This window comes from Elephas maximus, chromosome 17 (assembly GCF_024166365.1).
Source record: "Elephas maximus indicus isolate mEleMax1 chromosome 17, mEleMax1 primary haplotype, whole genome shotgun sequence".
Taxonomy (NCBI): Eukaryota; Metazoa; Chordata; class Mammalia; order Proboscidea; family Elephantidae; genus Elephas; species Elephas maximus.
The window spans coordinates 5,600,242-5,626,012 of NC_064835.1; the positions used below are offsets into that span (position 1 = coordinate 5,600,242).

At 47.1% G+C, this 25,771-nt stretch overlaps 1 protein-coding gene across 2 annotated transcripts; it reads left to right on the forward strand.

Moving 5' to 3' along the window:
- Positions 1-12,266: 12,266 nt before the first annotated feature.
- HTR3A (5-hydroxytryptamine receptor 3A) lies at positions 12,267-25,564 on the forward strand. Of its 2 annotated transcripts, XM_049857497.1 has the most exons (10): positions 12,267-12,559; positions 15,041-15,207; positions 15,492-15,536; positions 16,674-16,783; positions 18,260-18,429; positions 21,073-21,233; positions 21,811-22,021; positions 22,114-22,335; positions 24,402-24,722; positions 25,402-25,564. In XM_049857497.1, exons 1-9 carry the CDS (start codon positions 12,493-12,495, stop codon positions 24,698-24,700), a joined length of 1,452 nt encoding a protein of 483 aa, XP_049713454.1. In that variant the 5' UTR covers positions 12,267-12,492; the 3' UTR covers positions 24,701-24,722; positions 25,402-25,564. The 2 variants fall into 2 exon arrangements, with proteins under 2 accessions (XP_049713454.1, XP_049713455.1); XM_049857498.1 differs by lacking the exons at positions 12,267-12,559; positions 15,041-15,207; positions 15,492-15,536 and adding an exon at positions 16,474-16,499.
- Positions 25,565-25,771: the final 207 nt, after the last annotated feature.

Here is a 25,771-nt window from a genome sequence, read left to right on the forward strand (position 1 = left end):
AGAAAATTTTGGAAACAGATAATGGTGATGGTTGAACAACATGATGAACGTAATTAATGTCACAGAATAGTACATGTTAAAAAAGCTAAAATGTTTTGTTACATATATATTCACCACAATTAAAAAAAAAAAAAAAGTCAGGCAGGTAAGGGTGATCAGGTGTGCCAGGGGTGGGACAGGGCAGGTTAGGAAATTACATAGTCAGGTAGGCAAAACAAAGCAAGACATCTAAACACTCTGGTGTGGGACTCTAGAAAAACCCTTGAACTGGGAGCTAGTTCCAACCTCAGGAATTGTACGACCTTTGCTTAAGTCACTTACCCTCTTTGAGGTTCCCTTGCCTCACAACAAATTGAGAAATTTGCACCTGATTCTTTTGTTCATCCATTGGTCCAATGGGCTCCATCCAGCACCAATGAGTCACCAGGCAGAGCACAGCACTAAAGACCCCCAGGGGACGGACACACAGTCTCTGCCCTCCCAGCCCACACTCCTTCCAGCTCCAAAACCCTGGATTCCATGTTGAAAGAACTGAAGAGAATGGATGATGTTAGAAAAGGAATTATTCTGGATGGTTTTAAAGGGTAGAACTGGGTGATTGGAAGAGAAACAGATTTGGAGATTGATGTAAGAAAAATTTCTCTGAAAATGAAAAGGGCTGTCTTGAGAGGTAGTAAGCTCCTCATCTTGGAGGTCTGCAAGCAAAGGCTGACAGGTCATTTGCTGGGGATGCTATAGAGATTTGAGTGCCAGATGGAGGCTGGACTAGGCAGCTTTCAAGGAGTCAGAGAGTTTCTCTAAGACCTCTGTCTCCGGAGGGCTTGGTTACAAAGTAGGTTTGTATCTGCTGGGATGTATTGAGGTCTTGCTTTAGGCTGAGGGGCAGTCTGCTCTCCCATAATGCCCAAGTGAGACAGCGTCCCCAGGGCAAAGGAGTCATGAAACTGCCTCAGTGGGCCCAGCCTTTCCATTGGGTGGTATGGGCAGGACCCTCCTTAGCCGGAGTTCTCTCTGTAGGGCATCACTGCCTCCCATCAGGAGCAAGGGTGGGCTTTATCCCATGCCTGCCCTCCCCCCACCTCCTACCCTTCTATGTAACCACCAGAACTACAGGCTCTGTGTCTTAAGTCATTTCATATCTCCAGGTAATGGCAGCTTGGGTGGCCCAAATATTCTCTATTCCAAGAAATGCATTACTGCACAGGCCATTCCGTGGCCAGCTGAGTCCCATCACGTCACTGCCCAGGAGACCAACATACCAGGGTCAGTGCAGAAGAGGGCATGCTCAGCACATTCCTGGAACCAGAGAAGGTAGCCAAGACCCATGGCTGGGGTCATCCATCCTACCTCCCTTGACAGGACTCCCAAGGAGGCCAGGAGAGCCCCAGAACATAGGTGGATTTTCCTAGACCCATCCACTTATAGCCTATTCTGCTGATGCCTTTTATTCATTCATTCATTTACTTGTTCATTCAGCAAATATTTATGAACATCTATTTTGTGACAAAGGTCCCTGGGTAGCCCAAATGGTTTTATTCGACTACTAACCTAAAGGTTAGTGATTCAAACCCATACAGTGGCACTACAGAAGAAAGGCCTGGTGATCTGTTAGCATAAAGATCCCTCCCGCCAGAAAAATCTGTTGCCATCGAGTCAATTCTGACTCATAGCGACCGTACAGGTCAGAGTAGGACTGCCCCCATAGGGTTTTTTGGCTGTAATCTTTATGGAAGCAGACTGCCACATCTTTCTCCCTCTGGTGGGTTTAAACTGTCAACCTTCCAGTTAGCAGCCAAGCGCTTAACCCTGTGTCACCAGGGATCCTTTTCCATAAAGGTTACAGCCAAAAAAAAATCCTATGGAGAAGTTCTATTCTCTAACTCATCACCGTGAGTTGCAATTGACTCTGCCACAGTGTGTTGGCTTTGGTTTTACTATGTGACAGGCACTCTTCCTGGTTCTAGGGATTCAACAATCAACAAAACAGATAAAAGTCCCTGCCCTTGTGCAGTTTACATTCTAGTGGGGAGAGACAGATTATAAACAAGATAAATAAGCAAAATATTAGCATATTAGATGGCATCTTAGTTTCCTAATGTTGCTATAACAGAGGAAACTGTGGTTCAGAGCTACTGCTGCTAACCAAAAGGTTGGAGAGTTTGAATCTACAGGCTCTCCTTGGAAACCCTATGGGGCAGTTCTACTCTGTAATATAATGTCGCTATGAGTTGGAATCAACTTGATGACAGTGGGTTTGGTTTTTTGGTTTGCTTTAACAGAAATACCACATGTGGATGGTTTTTAAAGGACAGAAATTTATTTTCTCATAGTTCAGGAGGCTAGAAGTCAGAATTCAGGGCACTGGCTCTAGGGGAAGGCTCTCTCTCTCTGTTGGCTCTGGGGGAGGGCCCTTGTCTTAGCTTCTATAACCTCGGCTGGTGTTCCTGGGTTCCTTGGTGAGCTCCATGTGGCATGTGCCTTCCCCTCCCTTTGTGCTTACTTCTCTGTGGCTAATCTGCTCTTTTTATATCTCAAAAGTGAGTAGGTTTATGACACACCCTACACTGATATGGCCTCACTAACATAACAAAGAAAACCTCATTCCCAAATGAGATTACATCCTTGGGTATAGGGGTTAGGATTCCAGCATACATTTTTGGGCGGACACAATTCAATTCCTAACAGATGTTAGGTGTTGTGGAGAAGGAATGTAGGGAGTATTGGGGGCTATAGCTTTAGACAGGATGTTCAGAGAAAGTCTCAGTGAGATGACATATGAGGAAGATGACAACCTCTTGAATCACAGACAAGCTGTTGCTTTCGAATTCCCCTCTCCTCTTCCCAGGCTCCACCCTCTGGCCACTTACGACAGGTTGCTCAGGAACAAACCCTTACAGGTTATATTGCTGCATTTGCTCTTTTTAGAGTGTTCATAACCCATTGCCTCATTTATTTATTAATTCTATCGATGCCTTTTATTTGTAAAGGGATGAAACTAACATTTTTTGAGTGTACACTGTGTGTCTAGCACTGTGTACATGCTTTACGTACATCATCTCATTTAATCCACAGAACAACCTATGAGGATAGATGAGGCATGAGAAATCTGGGTTTAGGAACTTTAGGTATCTTGTCATGTAGCTAGTAAACCGAACAAGTGAGATTTGAGCTCAGGTCACCTTTGACTCCTGAGTCCATGCTTTTTTCATAATACCATGCACTTTGGTTTCCGTAATTGTCTGTGTTTCCACTGGGTTTTGTTGGTTTTTAATTGTCTGTGTAGTGGGGAAGAGGAGGGGGATCAGAATATCTGGAAAAGAGGAGCATGCATAATTTGAACCATGTGATGCTGGTACTGCCTTCCCCACTCTAGACTGGTAATTGCTAAAGTATATTATCCTCATCAAAAGTCCTGTGAATTTGGTAGAAGGACAATTATTCCTTTATTCCCATTAGATACATGGTAAAACCAATAGACAGTTTAGCTGGTTTGCCCAAGATCACACAGAGAGTTTGTAATAGAACCAGGATTAAAATCCAGGTTATATTCCATTTTCCCCATTGCTTCTTTTAAAAATATCATTAAACTTCTTTGAATAGGTAATATATTCACATGGTACAAAATTTAAAGGTATAAAAGGGTAGAAAGTGAAACTCAAGTCTCCCTCCCCACTCCTGTGCCCCAGACACACATCCAAACCCCCAAAACAATGATTGTTGTAGTTCATCGTGTTCCTTCTTCCTCACTTCTTACCCCAGAGGAAAAGGCAGAAGGCAGATTTTCAAGAATGCATCCTAGCTTGGCTTAGACTTCTAAACCAGTTTGGTCAGATATTAGCCAAGTGATGCTGGACAAGTCACCAAATGTCTTAGAGCCATAGTTCTTCATCTACAAAATGGGGATAATATCACCTACCTTAAAGTGTCATATAATGAGTTCCAGAGTGAACATTCACAAAAGTGCATCGTAAACTGTGTGGCTCCATACAAAGGTTGATTAATGTTATCGTTCTCTGCCTCTGTTTTTTTCTCTCTGGAAGAACACATAAATTGCCACTGTGTTCCTACTGTCTTTTGGAGACTGTGGCAAAGATGGATGAGAGATAGGGCTCATTTCTACAGGATGAAGGGAAATGATTTAAATTGGAACAAGTGCAATTAAAGTTAGATATTAGGAGGAACTTTGTTTTGGAATCCCAAAGGGGTTTGTGAAGTCTCTTTCTTTGATAATTTCTCAGAAAATACTAATAACTATTTTTTTTTTATTATTATTATTCCTAGAAGGAAGGGGGTGGATAAGAGGGCCTTTTCAGTCTCTTCCACTTTAGAAATTAGAATTCAAGCAAGAGAGAAATCTCAGCCAAACTACCTTCTTCCTTCAGGTCCCATTTTGGGGTGACCAGGTGGACTAGTGGTCACCCGCCAGGAATAAGATGACCTCTCTGGTTTCTTCTTTCCTGGAATTTAAAAATTCTCCTGAGTTAGAGAATATTGAAGCCAAATGGCCTTTGTCCCCAGATCAACTCTGTCACCAGTCCCACTGAGGCCTGGCCTTTGCCACCAGCTTGCTAATTCTAGATGCACTTACCAGGGTATCCTTCTGCGACTGAAGCATCATGAAGTTGTCTCTGTTGTTTGGGATATAGAAGAAGGCTTTCACCCTAAGGAGGTGAAAAAGCTAGAACTTGATGGACATTTGGGGAAAGGGATAAGGGGAAATTTTATCTTATGGGAGCGAGACATGTCCAAGTGGCCAGAACATCTCCTTCTTGGACACCTGTAAGAACTGGAGTAAGACCACCATCTTCTTGCACCAGAAAGGAAGGGAAGGGGGAGAGAGAAGGTCAGCTTTACATGACCCTGCCTGCTCCTGCCTTGTCTCATACTCATGGTTTCCTTATGGTGTGTGTGAAGGATTACCACCCCCCACATGAAAACAAGTCCCCAAACCTCCAAAGTTTAGCACCAGGAAGACTTCCAGGCAGAAAGGTAGTGGGACCAAGTAGCCCCGTGCAGTCCCTTGGATTTCACCTTCATTTGGTGCTTCTCTCAATTAGACCATTGCTGCTGCCACCACACTAGCCTAAAAATGCATAAAGTTCCCTTCCTTCTGTGTCCCTTAGTGTGGAGGATGGAGGTTGGAAATTCTAATATGAACCCTTATTAAGGGAAGAGACAGGAAGTAAGAAGGAGGAGACCGAAGCAGCCTGTCTTGAACAGCACAGGGTTCTCTCTTCTCCTAGGCCTGTCAGAGTCTTCCCAGTGTCCTGAAATATCCTTGTAGAGCCCCAAAGGAACAGTTCAACTTCAGAGACCCCTTGCTTGGCTCTCTTACTTCCTACTCCTTGCCTGTTTCCATGTGGAAGGTGGCAATATGAACACTCACTTCCTAGAAACAAGCTCTTTGGGGCCATTTTTTTTGTTTTTGTAGTAAAACACATATAACACGGGGTCAATCTTGAGTGAAAAGCCCCACCATGCTGCTTCCTTAGGATCTCCATCCTGTCTAGTTGTAGGGTTAGGAAAGTCCTGCTCCTAGATGATAACCAAAAAACCAAACCTGTTGCCATCAAGTCGATTCCGACTCACAGTGACCTTATAAGATGGAGTAGAACTGCCCCACAGTGTTTCCAAGGAGTGGTTGGTAGATTTGAACTGCTCATCTTTTGGTTAGTAATCACTGAGCCACTAGAAATAACCCCATCCTTCCGATGATGCCCTACCCCACGCACCCAGACTCAACAAACCCACTGTTGTTGAGCTGATTCCGGCTTATAGGAACCCTGTAGGACAGAGTAGAACTGCCCCATAGGTTTCCAAGGCTGTAATCTTTACAGGAGCAGGCTGCCGCAGCTTTCTCCCATGGAGCGGCTGGTGGGTGTGAACTGCTGAACTTTCAGTTAGCAGCCAAGTGCTTAACCACTGAACCATCAGGGTTCTCAGACTCAACAAAATGACCATATAATAATAAACCCCCAAAACTCTAGCATTGAGTCTATGCTGTGAGGAAGGGCTGCAGAGGTCACCAGCCCCAAATTACTATGGAGCCCCACACCTGACATTTGCTGCAACTGGCTTTGCTGGGAGTAGATTGCTGTATCTCTGAACCCATATTTTGCTGGGGAAAATAGTAAACTTAACAGTCCATTAAGTTATCATATAGTCTTACTTAAGATATTCTTCAGTAAAAATCACTTAATTAGCAGGCTTACGCAGGCCCATCCCAGTGAACCTGCCCTCTCAGTAAGAGCAATCAAGGTAGAGTGGGAACCCCAATCCATCACCAGGATTGGAGGGATTATAGTAGCCAGAGTCCAACCAGCCTGGGCCTAAATCCAAGAGAAGGTTCTGGGACTTAGTGTAATCAGGTGGCTAAGAGCACAGGCTTCTGAGTCTATAAGACTCCTCTTATGAGCTATGTAACTCTACACAGGTTGCTTTCACTCTCTGTGCCTCAGTTTTCTCAACAGCAGTGTGGAAATAACAATACCTTTTTCATAGGAAGTAAGGATTGAATAAGATAAGGAGCCTAGCACAGTGCCTGACACATAGTATATGCTCCATAGATGACAGCTACTGTTGTGGAGTCATGCTGAATCAGACCATTCCAAGGACCCAGGGCCTTGGTGGAGAAGATGAGATAGCAAGGAAAGATGGGATAGCAAGGAAAGAAAGACCAGGACGATGAGACCCTCTGCCTCAATTTCCTAAGGCTGCTGTAACAAAATACCACAAAGTGGGTGGCTTGAAAGAATGGAAATATAAGGTTTCACAGTTCTGGAGATTGTAACTCCAAAATCAGGGTCGTGGTTATGTCGATTCCTTCTGAGGACTCTGATAGAAACTGTTCCATGCTCCTCTCCTAGTTTCTTTCTTTCTTTTTTTTATTACTGTACTTTAGATGAAAGTTTACAGAACAAACTAGCTTCTCATTAAACAGTTAGTACACATATTGTTTTGTGACATTGGTTACCAACCCCACCACATGTCAACAGTCTCCCTTCTCGACCTTGGTTTCCCTAGTACCAGGTTTCCTCTTCCTCCCCGCTTTCTAGTCCTTGCCCCTGAGCTGGTGTGCCCCTTTAGTGTTGTTTTGTTTTATGGGCCTGTCTAATCTTTGGCTGAAGGGTGAACCTCAGGAATGACTCCATTACTGAGCTAAAAGGGTGTCCAGGGGCCATACTCTCAGCGTTTCTCCAGTCTTCGTCAGGCCAGTAAGTCTGGTCTTCTTTTTGTGAGTTAGAATTTTGTTCTACATTTTTCTCCAGCTCTGTTCAGGACCCTCTATTGTGATCCCTGTCAGAGCAGTCAGTGGTGGTAGCTGGGCACCGTCTAGTTGTGCTGGACTCAGTCTGGTGGCGGCTGTGGTAGTCGTGGTCCATGTTAATCATTTGGACTAATCTTTCCCTTGTGTCTTTGGCTTTCTTCTCTCTCCTAGTTTCTGATGGCTCCTGACAATCCTCGACATTCCTTGGCTTGTAGATGCATCTTTATATGGCATCATCCCCTTGTGTCCATCTGTGTCATTCTCTTTTATGAGACACTTCTCAGAAGGGACTAGGTCCCACCCTAACCTACTATGACCTCATGTTAACAGATAACATCTTCAAAGAAAGACCCTATTTCCAAATGAGGCCACATTCACAGGTGCCAGGGGTTGGGACCTCAATATATCTTTTTTTTGGAGAAACAATTCAATTTGTAACACCTCCCCATGTCTGTTGAGGGTGCTGTTCTTCTCTCCCTACCAAGGCTGCTGCTGCCTCTTTGGGCAGAAGAACCAGGAAGTGGGTCAGGCACTTTTCCATCCTGCTGGCTTTCTTGTCTCCCCATGGGTAGAAAAAATAAAAAAAAAATTTATTTTTATTTATTTTATTTTTTCTACCCCTAAATCTTTCAACCTTCACGCCAGGATGTGTCAGGTTCCTGGAACTGGGTAAAGGAAAGAGTGCACCTGTCTGTCCTTTCTACCCCACCGCCAGTATGGAGACATGTGGGTTGCACAGGAAAGGATGAAGATACAGCTTCCATTTAGCACCATGATGACAAACCATAAGCCTCCCCTAGCAGGTGGACCCCTAGTGGGGCCAGATGTTCCTACGAGTTGCAGAGTTTTTGTCAATTTATAGGTTTTCAAAGGCAAGGCTCTTTGATGGTAAAAGTTTTACAGACCAGTAAAAATTGACTGCTGAGGATGGGAAACACAGGTGTAATGGCAAGAAGCTGGAGGCAGGAGGCTGGAGGACCCCAGTTCCATCCATAATGAGCATAAGAATTAAAGTCATTGAGACTTTCTGGGCTCAATTTCTTAGGCACAAGAAAAGTGATTAGGAGTATGACCAAGTGCAAGAGCATTCACTCACAGACAGAAAGCTCCAGACACATGCGATGCCAGTCTTCCTCCCCCAGGGTGCTGGGAGCAGTTGGACACAAAGGCCCAGGCCTGTGGGTCCTGCAGTCTTGGGGCTTTTCATTACCCAGGCTGGCCTGCTGCCATCTGCATGTCTGCCTCCATTCCCTGGGAGGAGCCTGGGTGTCTGCAGGCAGAGCTCATGAATCCAATTAGCCAGGCCTCTGCTTTTTCCTCATGCCCGCTAGCCAAGGCGAGTTCATCAAGTCCTCACCCTAATTCTTATCTTCTTTAAAAGGGGCAAAAGTGAGTCTATAGTTTCATCTGAGGCAATTTACACCCCGCCACTGGCCAGTGGCCTCAGTTCCAACTCCCCCCTGTCTGTTGTGCCATCAATTCCATTAATAGGAAATTTCTTCAAGGGAAACTTGATTGCTGCTCCATCAGAGAGATGCACAGGCAATGCATCTCCATGGGAGCCCTCGGCCTGCCCGGCTCCCTCTAATCCTGTTACCTAACGAACTAATTCCCTAATGTGCACAGTGTGCCGTGGACATTCTCTTCCCTCCCTAACCCAATTGGTTGGTCCCAGAGGAGTCCAGGAGCTCGGTGCAGAAGGAAGGCTTGGGGCCCGTAGGCTGGGAGCTCCAGACATTCTCGCCGTTCCCTGAATGGGTCTTTAACCCATCGCCTTGGCTGGCACCCCCCTATTCCACAGTGGAGGGCCCCCTTTTGGGAGTGTCATGTGAAGGAGGTGGGGGGGACATTCAGACCACAGCTGGGTTCACAGTTCAGCACCTCCTGCTGCTTCTGCTCCATCCTTCCTCCATCTCTTCCTTTTCTCCTTCCGTTTTCCTTTTTTCTTTCTCCATTTCCTCTTTTCTTTTTACTTTGATCACCTTCTTCCTCCTCAGTTTCTTACCCATCTTTTCTTCGTTTCTCATCTTCCTTTTCTTCTTCTTTGTCTTTCTTCCCTTTTTTTGCCCATCCGACATTTTTCACGTGTACAGTTTATGGCAGCCCTGTTGTACAACCATCACCAATATCCATTTCCAAAACCTCCATCCCCATCAACAAAAACTCGATGCTACCCAAGCAGTGAGTCCCCTCCTTTCCCTGTCCCTCCTGCCCATTTTTAAACTCTGATCTCTATACATTTGCCTTTTCGAGGTATTTCATATTAGTGAAATCATACAATATTTGCCTTTTTGTGACTGACGTATTTCACTCAGCATGTTTTCAAGGTAGGCATGCATCAGGACTTCATTTCTTTTCATGACTGAGTAATATTCCATTGTCTGTATGTACCACATTTTGTTTATCCACTCATCTGTTGATGACTCCTTTTCTTCTTCCTCCTTTTAGGTTTACTTCTCTCCCTTCTTCACATCTACCCTGCCTTTTGTATACCATAGAACCTTTATTATTTTTCCCCTAAATTCTTAGAAACTTATATAAAACCCACGCTCTAGTTATGACTCCATGTATAGACATTTAAAATGCGTCTTCATTTATAAATATTTTACATTTAGTCCATAGAACAAATCATTTTACTAAATAAAACTGTAACTTTTTAAAGCAGGCTGTGTGTATAGTTTGAATATGCATATATTACATGTGATAAATTTACTTGGTGTTCTGAGAATAAATCCTTATTGCAAAAAAAAAAAAAAAAAGCATATACGATAATACAATATCTTTCCCCCTCCCTCCCCCTCAGGCAAATACTAAAAAATATTACATATATCCACAGTTCTCTCAGTAATTATACAATACTTAATATTGTGCTACAGAAGGAGTGCCAGTGGCGCTAAAGTTAAGAGCTCGGCTGCTAACCTAAAGGTCGGCAGTTCGAATGTACCAGCTGCTCCTTCGAAACCCTGGGGGGCAGCCCTACTCTGTCCTACCGGGTCGCTATGAGTTGGAATCAACTGGACAGCAATGGTTTGTCTTCTTTTTGTTTTTTTTTTTTTTTTTTGGTTTTTATAAACGGTAGGTTTGGGTTGAAATCAGTTAGGGTCTACCGTTTTATATTGCTTTACCTTCTCTTTCTTTTCTTCCTCTTCTTGCGCTTTTTCATCCTGCTTTGTTTTTGCCCCTTTCAGAACAAGTTCAATGCCTGATGTGGCTACTTTCGTCTTGGCTCTCTATCTCCACATAGCTGGGCTCTGTGCAAGGAATGGGCCCCAGGGCACGCTGCCACCTTGTGGAGCAGGAGTTAGAGGAGGGCATCGTGGATATATACAAGGAGCCCTGAGGACTACAAAATGAGGGCATTTGGAGGTAATTGTTAAGGGTGTAGGGGAGAGAGGTTAAGTGTTGGTTTGCTCTTTAATAATGAAACCAATGGATTTCCATTATAGTTGGGGTGCGAGTGTTTGTTATTGCTAAAGGCCATATGAATAGCATGATGCTGTATGCAGATTTCATAATGTACGTAAACAAGAGGAAAAATTCTTCTAGAAATTTGCAGCATAATCCTAGGTGTCAATTGTCATAAATGGAGGCAAGCAGGCGCCTAAGACGTTTTGTTTATCACTCCAGGTGTTGGGCCTGGGATGTATTTAGGAATCCATCCACAAGTGTTTTTTTGATTTGGGCCCCTTCAAGACCTCAGCCAGTTCTCCTTGCCTTGCCTTGTCCTGCTGTCCAACTGGGGACTGAGTGACTCCATCCTGGGGAGGTCTAGCTCTGTTGCCTTTAAATCCTTCTTTTCTCCTGTTTTACTTGCCTTCATCTCCAGTCAGTCTTGAAGCTGGTTTTTCCTTGTTTTTCTGCCTTGTGCAGTGATGCAGCACATGGAGCCTGAGTGAACATTCCAGAGCCTGGAGACAGAGCCAAGGAAGGCTCAGCCCTGAACAAGGTGTTTTTCTTTCTTTCTTTTTTAACTTGACTACATTTCAGAAAATTCATCCTTCCTATAATGCTCCCAGCCCATTCCACACTTAGATTCAACTGGAAAAGGGATTGGAAGGAATGAAACTGTTTTGTGGTTAAAGCTTGCCATGATCAATACAGGTGCCTCTTGCCCTTCAGCACACTTGGGGTAGAAAAGTTCACATTTACCCAGAGAATGAACTGGGGTGCAATTCCTTCTCAATAGAAGGCCACAGTGATTCTTTGCTCAGGCAACTTTGGGGGCACACAGTCAGGTATCTGAGAGATAGATGTTTGCCTATTTAACTTACAAAGAGAAAATAAAGGCTTCTTTCAGAACAAAAATATACATTTAAAGAAAGGTATTGAAATGATTATGAAATGATATTAAGCACAAAAAAGGGGAAAATGCAAAATTGTTTGTACGATGTGTTTACTTCATTGTATACATATTATAGGAGTAAATCATAGACGAATACACACCAAAATATTAACAGTGGCTGTCTCTGGGCAGTACTCTTATGGATGATTTTAATTTTTCTTAATCTTTTTCTACAATAAGCATATATTACTGTTATGTTTTTACTATATATAAAAATATATTTTACCATATAATTAAATACTAAATTGTTATGTATTGAATATTTAAAAGTTAAATATTTCAATATAAATATTTAAAAGGAAGACAAAAGGCAGATGTGTGGTGACCTCAGATCTTCTTCTCCTGTCTGCAGAGGTGCCCAGGGGCACTACCTCACCCTGGGGAACAAGAAATAGTCCATCTGCTCCTGCCTAACTCTGCCCACCCCTCCCCAAACCAATGCTGCAGAGACATACTCGCCGTGGGTCATAAATGAAGGCAGCAGCCTGGAGCACATCCCAGCAGACGGGCTGCGCCCTTGCCACATAGGCTCCTGCAGACCCCTGTCCCCAAGGAGTCTTGGGGAACCTTGCTCCGACCACCTGGCTGAATGGTGTGGCCTGAGCTCCCGCCCTGTGACATCAGCCCCCCTCTCAGTTGATCCCTCCCCTTAGCTCTCGCCCTGAAACCTGATCCCGCTGGAGGACTGATTGCAGGAAACCTGCAGCTTCGCAACCCTGGGGGCTTGGGCAGTGAGAGGCTGCATCCTCGCAAGGTGCCTGGAGCAGCCAGGAGAGACACATTGGCCAGGGCACAAACTGGCAGCGTGTGGGCAGGCTGGCCTTCGGCAATACGCACCCTGAAGGACCCCTCTGGAGGCCACCCACACCGTGGGAAGCTCGTCATGCCGCTGCCCGTCCAGCAGGTACTGCTCGCCCTGCTTCTGCCCACACTCCTGGCACAGGGTCAAGGTAAGGGGAAAATATGCAGGACTTGGCTGGCCACCCATAGAGGTGAGGTGGGGTGGTGTGGGGTTCTTGTTTCCTGGGGGGAGTGGGGTTGAGGGAAGGAGGGTTTCAGAATGGGTGCCGCTGCAGGGAGTTTGGGTATCTCACCATATATGAGCATGACAGCATTTCGAGGTATTGTAGTCAAGCTAGAAAGCTGGAGAAGCTGACCACCAGGTGAGATCAGGGCTCGCTGCTCAGCTCCCAGTGTATCCGAGAGGCACTAGAGAGGTGCCCAGAGAAGGGCTGCTCTCCTCTTTACCCTGCTGCTAAAGTCATCAAATGGCAGCTGCGAGGGACCTTTGAACTTATTCAGTCCACCCTTCCTGTTATAAATGGGAATACCATGGTCCAGAGAGGGGAAGTAATTCACTTAAGGTCACACAGCTTGTCAGCAGCAGAGTGGAGATGGGAGCTAATCAAGCAATCTTTCCTCAGCTCCACTGGCTCTGAGGCATGTGTTCTCTGGGCCTTTGTTTCCCAAAGTTCCCTTCCAGGCTAAACTCCCGTAACACCAAGCTTCTCTCTGTATTTCCCACCCGCATGTGTTACTGCCTCCTCTGAATACAGAAAGTTTTACTCTCACAGGGACCCTTTTGCTGCAGACCATGATCATGCCATCTTGGAAGGTTTCCCCCGTACAGGGCTGGGTTGGAGCTGAGGCTGGGCCATGATTAGAAGGATGCCACTCTGGGGCCGGCCAGATGTATAGGGCTTGTGGGCATTATGACTTTCCTTCCTGTGGGCTGTAATTTGGGGCAGCTCAGTGGGCCAAGCGAGCAAAGGTTGCAAGAGATGACTGTGACCTGGCGCTTCCTTGGTGGGAGAGAAACCTTGTACCTCCCAGCAGTGGCCCTGCTGGGCTCTATCTGATTCTCTCTGAGCTGGTCAAGCGTGCCAGACAATAGAATCTGAGCTGTCTCCTGGGATAGTGAAGAGGCACAGGAATGAGGCTTGAATTCAGTTCCCCCACTTGCTGGGGGAATATAACGGGCATGGAACTCACCTCTGTGAGCTTTGGGGATCCTTATTTGTAAAATGGCCCAACATGATGACCACCAGGGTGGCGGTGGACTGTCCTAAATTTAAGATGAATAATATAAGTTAACTTATATTTTCTAAATACTCAGTAAATATACTTTTCATCCTTCTCTCTCTTCTGTCCTCCTGAGGGATGCTGAAAGCTTGGCAGGTACAGGTGGGTTAGAGACAGGTAGGGGAACCTGAGAACCAACTTGCTGTATAGGTTGTACACATCACAGGCACAATGAGAAAAAATGAGGGTTCTGTTTAGAGAAAGCCAGGCCCTGATCTAACCCTGCCAGAGCCATCATCCCCTTTTGGCCTGTACGCTAGTCCTCTAGGATGCCCCCCTTCCTGCCCCATATACTTGCACCTTCATATTTCATGGCCTCCTTCAGGAAGTGCTCCCACTATTTTCCAGAGGAAAAATGAGTATACACCAAGGTCACCACAGAGTGAGACTAGGACCTAGGAATAGAGCCTTCTTGTCACTATTTGTCCCTGTAGGCCTACACAGAGAACAAGGAAATGTGGCTTTTCCTCCTTCCCACCCCATTCCCAAACCTTCTTTCTTATCCCACCAAGTTTGCCAATATAGAGACCCTATGAAGGAGACCTGGAAAACCCTTCCTAGTCATTTGTGTGAGAGTGGAGAAAAGCGGGCATCGTTTGGGGTGGACTTTGCAGGAGAGGGTATCAGTTTTCGCTAGTCATCCACCCTTCCTTCCTTCTTGGTTGGTTGTGGACTGGGAGCAGGCAGGCAAAGAGCTTTCCTGGATGCTGAGACCTGAACTTGGCTGAGGTAGACCGTTTGGCTCAGAAATCGTGCCCTTGGGCCCGCAGTTCCTGTGTATCCATCTCACCTTTCCTGCCTGCATGCCTCTGGCCATTTCCCTTTAGTTCCCCAGGGCCCCTCATCCAGAGCCCCACAGCCCTGCCTCCTCCAGGCAGGCCCCCTACTCTCAGCATTTCTCAGCCTTTAAAAAAAGAAAAAACCTATTGCCATTGAGTCTATTCCAACTCATAGCGACCCTACAGGACAGAGTAGAACTGCCCCACAGGGTTTCCAAGGAGCGTCTGGTGGATTCAAACCGTCGGTCTTTTTGGTTAGCAGCTGTAGCTCTTAACCACTATGTCACCAGGGCTTCCTCTCAGCCCTTAGCCTACTTCAAAACTTATCTGTGTCACCTTCTCCTACAACCCAGCTCCCTGCTCTTATGTACATGACAGCATGGGTCACCCCTCTGAGACAATACGTTTGAATTTTGGCAGGAATCATAGCAGATAAAATGGCCTGGCAATGGGGATTTCAGTCTGTGGGGTGGGGGTGTCTGGGAATTTTGTGAGTTGGGAATGGTCCCTTAATAGCTTTCAAACCAGGGCCAGAGAATGGGGTCCACTCTGCACTGCTTTCCTTCACAGCCAAGTGGAAGGGGTGCCCCCAGGCCCATAGCACCACCAAGCCTGCCCTACTGAGGCTCTCTGAGTGCCTGCTGTCCAACTACACGAAAGGCGTGCGGCCCGTGTGGGACTGGAGGAAGCCGACCACTGTGCTCATCGACGTCATTGTCTATGCAATCCTCAATGTGGTGAGCACCAGCCCCAGCCTGCCCCACGCTCTCAGGTGTACATTTTGGGGGTGGAGAGAAGGCCACATGAGACCACTCACCCCTGGGCAGTGCTGGGGGCACTCCATTTTTCCTGGCTGACCAGGGATCTCCAGCTTACCAACTTCACCAGCCCCTTTTCTTCACTCTCACTTCCCAAGGGAACAGGGACACCAAGAAGCAGCTCCTCTGTGGGGCTGGGTGTCCATGAGATGGACTTCCAGCCCACATGGGCTGCCTGAGTCTGTCTCCCTTTCTTTTCACAGGATGAGAAGAATCAAGTGTTGACCACCTACATCTGGTACCGGCAGGTGAGCTGACCAGCCCCTCAATCACCCCCATTTCCTAGAATGGGGCTTGTTTTTCCAGGAACAATTCCTCTGTCCACCCTGAATGACAGGGCTGGTATTTTGAAATAGTGGTAGCATGGTTCCCCACATCACAGCAACACACAATCTACCATCATATGACAAACTGACAGACAAGCTTATCTGATAAAGTAGAGGACCAAGGAAAACTTCAGTGAGATGGACTGACACAATATTCACAACAATAGGCTCAAAGCAGCAATCACGAAGATGGCACAGGACTAGGTAACATCTTTTCTGTTATACACAAGGTCACCATAAGTTGGAGCTGACTTAGTGGGCGTTAAGTGCTTCGCTGCTAACTGAAAGGCCAGCAGTTCAAACCCATCCAGCTGCTCCACACGAGAAAGATACGGCTGTCCGCTTCCAGAAAGATTAGAAGTCTGTGGGGCAGTTCTACTCTGTGCTCTAAGGCCACTAGGAGTTGGGACGGACTCGACGGCAGAGGGTTTTAGCGACAACAGGGCAACGGGCACCACTGGAGAGTGTTAAGCAAGGGAGTGGCATGATCAAGTTTACGTTTCAGACTGGCCGTTCTGTTAAAAGAGTGGAGAATGCATTGATCAAAACTTAGCAGTAATCAGCTCGAGCCTGCGAAAACCAAAAACCATTGTTGAGTCAATTCTGACTCATGTCACAGAGTGAAACTGAGCTTCATAGGATCTTCTTGCCTGTAATTTTTATAGAAGAAGATCGCCAGGGCTTTCCTCTGTGGTGCCACTGGCTGGGTCTACCCTGGGAGGTGGATCTCCATTTATGTATGTGTGTACCAAGATCCAGGAAGCTATCTGTCCAAAATCACTCAGTTAGTGGTTAGGGGAGTCATAGCACCAGGAATGACAAAAGGCCTTTCTTCCCTGGGATAGGCTCCACCTGTCTGTGTCCTAAGTGCACATCAGAGAGTATGTGAGTACTGAAACGGGGGGCCCTAAGTCAATGCTGAGTGTTTTGGGTATCACCCAGGTTTTCCCAGGGTGCCACCTGTTGCCTGGGCACTGAGGGGTGAAGCTGACCTGAGTTAAAGCCACCCCTTGTCTGGGATGCTGGGGTTGCCCCTGACAGGGCCTGCTTCTCCCCTAGTGCTGGATGGATGAGTTTCTCCAGTGGCACCCTGAGGACTTTGACAATATCACCAAGTTGTCCATCCCCACTGAGAGCATCTGGGTCCCAGACATTCTCATCAATGAGTTGTGAGTATTTTCATCTCATGCTGGGCAGCTGGGTGGGCTAAGGGCTGGAGAAAGCAAGGGGGCTGGGGTAGGAGGCAGGAGACAAGATCACTGCTGCCATGTTTGAGATGTTCCGCCTAGATTTGTAGAACTATAGGTAAAGTTGGCCCTAACTCTCCTTTGCCATCCCCCCACCTTTCCCTTCTTTTTTAAACTCCCCATCTTCTATGCCTGATGTTGAAACTCTGAGCTCTTGGTCCAAGGGCCCCCATCACAGGGAAAAGTAAGCCAGTGAGTGAATTCACACTGAGCTAGAATAAGCTAAGGAGGGGCAGCTGCATTTTGCAAAGGGACAGTGATATTGCTGAAAGAAGCGGGGGCACTTCTGGTGATCACCGCTCCTGGTCACAGGGGAGGTTTGGAGCTGGGGGACACTCTCAAACCTCTTAAGTTACACATGTGCCTGACTGGCCACAAATCACATCCCCAACATGCCCTCATTCCCAGCAGCCAAAGGCTGTCTCATTTGGTCCCATCCAACACACCTTCTCCTTGAGGCTCCTTTAGTCTCCACCACCTGAGCTTCTTCTAAATTCAAGGGTGGGAAAGATGGCTGGTGAGAAGGGATGGATGGAAAGGAGAAGGCGGCAGGGACCAACCTCCCTGCACCCAGTACTCAATCGCATTACCCAACTCTAGGGAGTGCTACTCACGTTGTTTTCCAGGGGAGGAAGCTCCCATGCTCTGCATAACTCAGGCTGGAGGGGTTCTGGGAAACTCCACTTTCTGTCCAGATCTCTAGTTTAAACTGTGAAATACCTTAGCCTTAACTTCTCAGCCTTGAGCCTGATTCCACAGGAGGCAGCAGGCTCATGACCCCAGGCCTAGTCCACTCCACTCCACGGTGGTCATCGGGAGAGTGTAGAGTCCAGGGTCAGCAAGAGAGTGGAATGAGATCTCGTGGGACTCTCCTGGCCTCCCCCAATTCTCATCAATGATTTCTCTAGTCCCTTTGCCTCCAGAGATGATTATTCTCATTTCACACGACTTCTAGGGATGAGAAACAAAGAGAAGCCAGAATCAGGATGGAGCCCAAGATTCTGTTCTCTCACCAAGGCTGCCCTGGCCCCAGGGCTGCTGATCCTGGAAGCTGGGCTGCCCAGCCCGAGTGGGCAATAATGTGGGGGCAGCTGGGCATACAGCCAGCTTTGGGCCTATGGATTTCTTTCCTGACTTTTGTAGCTGGGATGCCAGTGGAATGAAGAAGGAGAAACGCCTTTTATTGCTTGGAAGGTAGCCTTGACAATGGCAAGTGAGGAGGTCAAATATAGGAAGGTTGGAAACACTGGGACCAGACAGAACCATTCAGGTTGTCTGCTGCCTACTCTCCCCCTGCATTTCTCCCCCTATTGGGCTGCTCAGAGACCTTCAGACTCCCAGGGTTAGACCTAGGACCTGCTTCCTGAGTTCCTACACTGACCCCTCTTCTCTGGCCAGTGTGGACGTGGGAAAGTCTCCAAATATCCCGTACGTGTATGTTCAGCAAAATGGTAACGTCCAGAACTACAAGCCCCTCCAGGTGGTAACTGCCTGCAGCCTTGACATCTATAACTTCCCCTTCGACGTTCAGAACTGCTCGCTGACCTTCACCAGCTGGCTGCACACCAGTGAGTATGTGGGCTTCAGGGGGCGGGGGAGGAGGTAGGGGGGCCCAGGGACACCTGGGTGAAGAGCACACCTTGGATGCCTTCTTCTCCCTTACCCAGTTATTATTAGTTGTCATCAAGCCATCTCCATGTACAACAGAACAAAACATTGCCCAGTCCTGCACCATCTTCATGGTGGTTGGTACATTTCAGCCCACTGTTGCGGCTGTTGCGTAGTGCTTTCCAAGCTAAGGGGCTCATCTTCCAGCAGTATGTCAGACAATGTTCTGTTATGATCTAGAGGGTTTTTACTGGCTAATTTTTGGAAGTAGATCACCAGGCCTTTCTTCCTAGTCTGTCTTAGTCTGGAAGCTCTGCTGAATCCTGTTCACTGTGGGTGACCGTGCTGGTATTTGAAATACTGTTGGCATAGCTTCCAGCATCACGGCAACATGCAAGCTGCCACAGCACAACACACTGACAGACAGGTGGTGGTTAGCCAACTTACTTACCACTTGTTTTCTTAATGTCACTGAGCCTCTGTTTCCTTATCCTCCAAATGGAGCTGGCGTTGCTACCCTTGCTGGCTCTTTCATGTTATAAGGATTTAATGAGACAGTGTGAGGGACAGTCCATTTCCACTATCACAAACAGGGTCTGGTACTAAAAGTCTCTGAAATCCACCCACTTCTTTTCATCTTCACTACCGCCCCCATCTCTTGCCTTAGTTTCTGCAATAGCCTCTTTACTGGTCTCCCTTATTCATTCTTGTCCCCCTCACAGCAGCCAGAGAGAACGTATTAAAAATGCAAATCTGATCAGATTCCTCTCTGTTAAACCCTCAATGGCTTCCCAGCACTCCTGTGACATGATCCAAATCCAGGACCTGGCCAGTAGGGCCCTGCAAAGCCTGACCCTGCCTGCCGCCCACCACTCCAGCCTCAGCTGTGCACAACTCCCAGCAGCCAGGGGTGGATTACCCAGTAAGCAAGGTACACACGGGCTAATTGTGCTTACTTACTAATTCATAGTGCACAATTTCACCTGTTTTTCACCACAAACAGGTGAAATTGTGCACTACAGATTAAGTAACTAAGCACGAATAAGCCTGTGTGTAACTTGCTTACTGATTAATCTGCAGCCCTGCTCCACCCAAACTGCTGGCCTTTCCAGACCCTGAAACCCCTGGTTCTTTCCCTTTTTCACATGCTGCTTCCTCTGCTAGGCTATTTTACCCTCTCCTCTTCCCCCATCTACCCCCTCAGCCACATCTAGCCTGTCCAACTCTTCTGCTCACCCTTTGGGTCTCAGTGTAAGAAACAGTGGCTCAGGGAAACGACCTCCCAGTCTCCAGACTAGGCCATCCCTGATGCCCCATTTCAGAGCTCCCTGTTCTTTCCACCTCTATCACACTTGTAAATACTTGCTCAATGTCTACTTCTCTACTAGATATAAACTTAGAGAGGGCAAGGCCATGACTTTCTGGCCCACCATTGAATCCCTAGCACAGTGCCTGGCAAAAAAGGAGGTGCTGGGCAAATTCTGATTGAAGGAATGAATGGTAGGCGCTCACTACTGGTCAGTGGCATGAACATTGCCCTATTGTGAAAAGGTACCCTCTATCTCCATTCTGTTTTATTTTTAAATTAACTTTAAATTACGTAGGTAATACATAATTTTCTTGAACAAGAGCCATAATTACAGATAAGGCTAAAGTCTCTTTTGACCTCTAGTCTCAATTCCAAACTCTTTAACAACTGCCCATACCAAAGTTGACTAACTATTTTTGTCTGAATAAACTTCATATAGTGTGTTCTTCCAGATCCTTCTCTATGCATTTATATTCACGTATCTATTTGTGTGTGCAAACACACACACACACACAGACATCCATGGAAATTACACGGACTTTGCTTTATGGGTTTTTATTTTACATAACTGTATCATATTGTGTGTACTATGGTATTCTGCAACTGGCTTCTTTCTCCTCATCAAGAGATCTTGGACATATTTCCATGTTAGATCTCCCTCGTAAATCTTAACTGCTATAAAATATCTCACAGTAGTTTGTTAAGCATTTTCCTGATTGACAGCCATTTAGATCTTGTCTGGTGTTCTGCTGTAGTGGATGCTCCTGTCCTTCCTGGCACACATGTCTACTTCTCTGCTGTAAATACAGGGAAGCAGGACTACTATTCTATAAGTGAGGTGTTCGCTTATTTTTCTAATTCACCTTTATGGACAAGGCAGTTCTATCAAGGCAAAGGTAAAGAATGTTGGCTTGTGTTCATTTCCTGAATGGGTAATTCTAACAGGAAAACCTAGCAAGGCGTTTGGAAGGGGTGTGTGCGTATGTGCGTGTGTGTGTGAGAGAGACGGACACAGAGACACAGAGAGAGATAAACAGAGGTCTTCTAATCGACAATTTATGTGGTCCTTTGTGTTTTCTATGAGACGGGTAGGATGCGTCATATCACCTCATTTTATAGCTGAGGAAACTGAGGGTGAAGATAAGAGCTGAGACCTGAACTCAAGTCACCTGACATCAACGCTCTTGGCTGCTGCCCCAACCCCCCACCCTACTCCACCCTCATTTCACCACCTCAAGGTTTGGCAGTCTCCTGGTACTAGATCCCAAAATTGGCTTGATTTCTTCTCTCTCAGTCCAGGACATCAACATCTCCTTGTGGCGCAAGCCAGAAAAGGTGAAGTACGACAGGAGCGTCTTCATGAACCAGGGCGAGTGGGAGCTTCTGGGGGTGCTGACTCAGTTTCAGAAGTTCAGTATTGAAGCCAGTAATTATTACGCAGAAATGAAGTTCTACGTGAGTGGGACAGGGAGTGAATGTGGGTAAAATGATGATAAAACTACAGACCTTCACACCCAGTAGACTTCAAAAAGCCCAAACCAAGCCCATTGCCATCAGGCCAGTTCCAACTCATAGTGGCCCTATAGGACAGAGTAGAACTGCCCCAGAGTGTTTCCCAGGCCATAATCTTTCCAAAAGCAGACTGCCACATCTTTCTCCCATGGAGTAGCTGGTGGGTATAAATATCTGACCTTTCAGTTAGCAAGAGAGCACTTCACCACTGTGCCACCGGGGCTCCTTCCAGGTAGACTTAAGGAGCCATAATTTCCTTAGCCTTTTTCCGGCTTCGGGGTTGCACACATTCCCCTGGAACTTCAACGAAGTGAATGGGGAATCTCAGGCAAATTGTCCCTTACTTATCCTGAACCACTCCAAACCTTTCAAGCAACCCCAAGTCTGGATCCAGAGGCAGACGGTGGGGCCCGTCCATTTCTGTCTCTGAGCAATCCAGGCTGACAGCTCCGGGAAGCAGGGGTGTCTAGGATGGGGGTGGTTCTTGGGTGCAGAGACTGTCTCCTCTCCCGGCCCCCAGGTGGTCATCCGGCGGCGGCCCCTATTCTATGCAGTCAGTCTTATTCTGCCCAGCATCTTCCTCATGGTCATGGACATCGCAGGCTTCTACCTGCCCCCAGACAGTGGTGAGAGAGTCTCCTTCAAGATTACACTCCTCCTGGGCTACTCCGTTTTCCTGATTATCGTGTCTGACACGCTGCCTGCAACCGCCATTGGCACTCCCCTCATTGGTAAGACCAGCCCCCCCGGGGGGGAAGCTCAGTGTGGCAGAGGAGACTGCACCTCCCACCTTTCGTGTGTGTCTCTTCCCTGGCGTGCACAGGTGTCTACTTTGTCGTGTGCATGGCCCTGCTGGTGATAAGCCTGGCCGAGACCATCCTCATCGTCCGGGTGGTGCATAAGCAAGATCTGCAGCAGCCCGTGCCCACCTGGCTGCGGCGCTTCGTTCTGGAGAGAATTGCTGTGCTGCTTTGCCTGGGGGAGCAGTCGAATTCCCCAAGGCTCTCAGCCACCTCCCAAGCCACCAAGATTGATGACTGTTCAGGTGAGAGAGGGAGGAGAAAGCCCCTATGGAGGGGCCACTTCTGGCCTGGATTCAGGGCCTGGTGGAGTCTCCAGTGGGGGTGAAATCGGATGCTGCCCTGCACAAGGCACCCCCACACCCAACCTCCTTGGAAGGGGAGGACCCGGACTCCCTTTCCACTTTCACATCCTCTTATCAGCCCAGGTGTGGACAGAGACAAGGTAGAAGAAGTCCCAGGAGCTGAGACATCCAGGCTGAGAGTGGTCTCTCTCTGAGATGCACCCATAAACCAAAAACCAAAACTGTTGCCATTTCAGACGCACGGCCACACCATGTGTTACAGAGTAGAACTGCACTACAGGGTTTTCTTGGCTGTAATCTTTATGGAAACAGATCACCAGGCCTTTCTCCCATGGAGCCACTGGGTGGGTTCAAACCACCCACCTTTAGGTTAGCAGCCCCTTAGAAACCGCTCGCACCACCCAGAGACCTTGAATGGGGTGAATTAGATCCCCTCAGGCAGTTATTGGCCTCCTTGCCTCACATGGTTAAATATTGCAGCCAGGGTTTCTTTTTAAAACTTTCACTCTAAACTGCTCAAAGACCAGGCCCATTGAATTAAGATGAGGGTTGCTAAGAGTCGAAATTGCCTTGGCAGCAAAGGGTTTGGTTTTTTTGTTTGTTTATGAGGCAGGAAGATGTAGGTGCAGAGAGACACTACGTCTGGGTCTCTAGCCCCTGAAGAATCGTTACAGCTCCCGTTTTGTGTTGGCAGTGGTTGGTTTATCGGTTTGTTTCCTGAGAACTTGGAGCCAGGCCTGTGCCAAGCCCTTTCTGTGCATTGTCACATGCAATCCTCATGGCCACCGATTAGATTCTCCTTCTCATTTTTCAGATGAAGAAATTGAAACACACAGAGGCTAAACAGCTTACCTAAAGTCACAAAGCCTGTGACTAAGCTAGTGCTTTTAACCACTACCTTCCATCACTTTTCATCCTTCATTCTGGCTAGGGCCAGGCCTTTTACATTCTTGGTTCATCTAAGACCCTCACCTCATGAGCTAGTCAGCAGAGTGAGCCAGTCTGCAGCCTAATGCCTAATTTTACTGTTCACTTTTTTGATGAAGGCAGCCAGATCTGAAAGTGAGATTTCTGGTACAAAAGGACTTGGAGTCCCGGCGAGGAGGGCAGTGACCACTGGCCAGCCTCCTGCGGTAATATGGCATAAAGGAGAGAGCGCTGGATTGGGAGTTCAGATACCTGGGCCTTGGTGGCCTCATCATTAAATGATGCTCCAGCTCCGTGACCATAGCCTTGTCACTTAACCTCTCTGAGCATCAGCACCTTCATATGAAAAGTGGGGCTAGTAATCACCCCTACCATGCCTTTCTCATGGGGTTACCGAGAAGCTCAAATAAAATAAAGAATATTAAATTTCTGGGGAAAGTCCATAGGTTAAAAAAAAAAAGCATGGGAAAGGAAAACACCAAATTCATGATATCGATGATGTGAGAGAGGGGACAGAGTATGTCACTAAGGAGGGGCATATAGGTACACAATTGAAAATTTTATATTAGCTTTATTTGTTTAAGATGGATGGTGGGTACACAAGTCTATGTTATTCTTTATACTTTTTATATCAGGAATTTTTCATAATAAAAAATTGTGTAGGACTATAGAAACCTAGAAGCTAGTGGTGGTTCAGTGGTCAAACCCTCCCCTTCCATGCAGGGGACCTGGGTTGGGTTCCTGGCTAGTGCACCTCAGGCACAGCCCCCACCTTTCTGTCAGTGGAGGATTTCATGTTGCTATGATGCTGAGCAGGTTTCAGAAGAGCCTCCAGACTAAGATGGACCAGGAAGAAAAGCTTGGCAATCTACTTCCAAAAATCAGCCAGTGAAAACCCTATGAATCACAATGGTCCGATCCACAACCAATCATGGGAATGGCACAGGACTGGGCAGCATTTTGTTCCATTCTGCTTGGGGTCGCCATGAGTCAGGGGCCAATCCAATGACAGCTAACAACAGTGTTCAGGCCATTCCGCTGGGCCTCCCTCTCTTGCCAATGCTCTGCTCTTGTTCCAGCCATGGGAAACCACTGTAGCCCTTCAGGAGGACCCCTGGACTTAGAGAAGATCCCGTGGGGTAGAGGTAGCCCTCCCCCTCCACCACGGGGGGCCTCGCTGGCAGTACGTGGGCTGCTACAGGAGCTGTCTACCATCCGGCACTTCCTGGAGAAGCGGGATGAGAGCCGGGAGGTGGCTCGCGACTGGCTGCGTGTGGGCTCTGTGCTGGACAGGCTACTCTTCCGCATCTACCTGCTGGCAGTGCTGGCCTACACCATCACCCTGGTCACGCTCTGGTCCATCTGGCAGTATTCCTGAGCGGGCCCAGCTTTGCAGGCAGGTGCGTATGGGGCCGGTTAGGGTGGGGGGGGGGGGGCGATTTCTGTTCCCCCCTGGGCCCAGAATGTCCTTCAGGGCCCAGGGGACTCCAGGGACATTCTTTTTTTTCTTTCTCCCCTTGGCTTGCCTGGGACTGTTTTTTGTTTTGTTTTGTTTGTTTGCTTTGGATAATATTTTATTGTATTTTCAGTGGAAGCATACATTGCAAAACAGGTTCCCATTCAACAATTTCTACACACAGTGTTCAGTGACATTGGTTACATTCTTCACATCTTATCAACATTCTCACTATTTCCGTTCTCGTTCTATTCCCATGAGCCTCATCTCAGAGTCCCCCAACCTTCTCATCTAGGCTTTAGAACATTTTCTGACCATTTGGTCCAGGGACATTTTTAAGCCACATACACTGTCCTATGCCCTGTTTCCAATGCCTATTCATCTCAGCAATCTTGAGACAAGGCCTGGATCCTTCCCACAAGAACATGGTGTTCAAGACTCTTACATCCTCTCCCCCATTGCCCATTATGGCTTTAAAACATGCTGTCCTAAATCAGGAGAAACACACGCATTCCCTAAACTTCACTCTATTTATCTATCGACCAAGCCTCACTTTCCCCATTGGCATTTCCCTAAATAAGGTGCTTTGGAATTCTGCTCATCTCTCCCAACGTTGTTTTTAGATGGAAGGCAAAACCAACTCTCTGCTACATGGAGCTGATAACTCTGCACTTGGTTTATTAGACCCCCAATGTCTCCTTCTTCACTTCACCTGTGGCCACATCCCTCAACACTCCTGCCTCTATTAAATGGCAGGGATGAGTGATATAATAAAATGGTACGAAGCCCTACACTTTCTTCTCAACCTATTGTTAGCAGTTTGGGGAAAAGGCTGGGTGGGTGGAAGAGGAAGTTTAAAGTTAAGGGTGGAAATTATCTGTGGTTTCAATTGTTTGGTGTTTCCTGCCCCAGGGGATAGGCCGTGACTGAATGGTGGCTGTGTTGAAGAAGAAACTATATATACAGGTTGGATTTAAGGTGTAAGGGTCGGGA

Bases quoted from the DNA above. Each gene is read 5' to 3' on its own strand.
- HTR3A (XM_049857497.1), top strand. From the start codon at position 12,493: ATGCCGCTGCCCGTCCAGCAGGTACTGCTCGCCCTGCTTCTGCCCACA. The intron at 18,430-21,072 runs GTGAGTATGTGG...CTTCTCTCTCAG, and splicing joins CACCAGCTGGCTGCACACCA to TCCAGGACATCAACATCTCC. The intron at 22,022-22,113 runs GTAAGACCAGCC...TGGCGTGCACAG, and splicing joins CATTGGCACTCCCCTCATTG to GTGTCTACTTTGTCGTGTGC.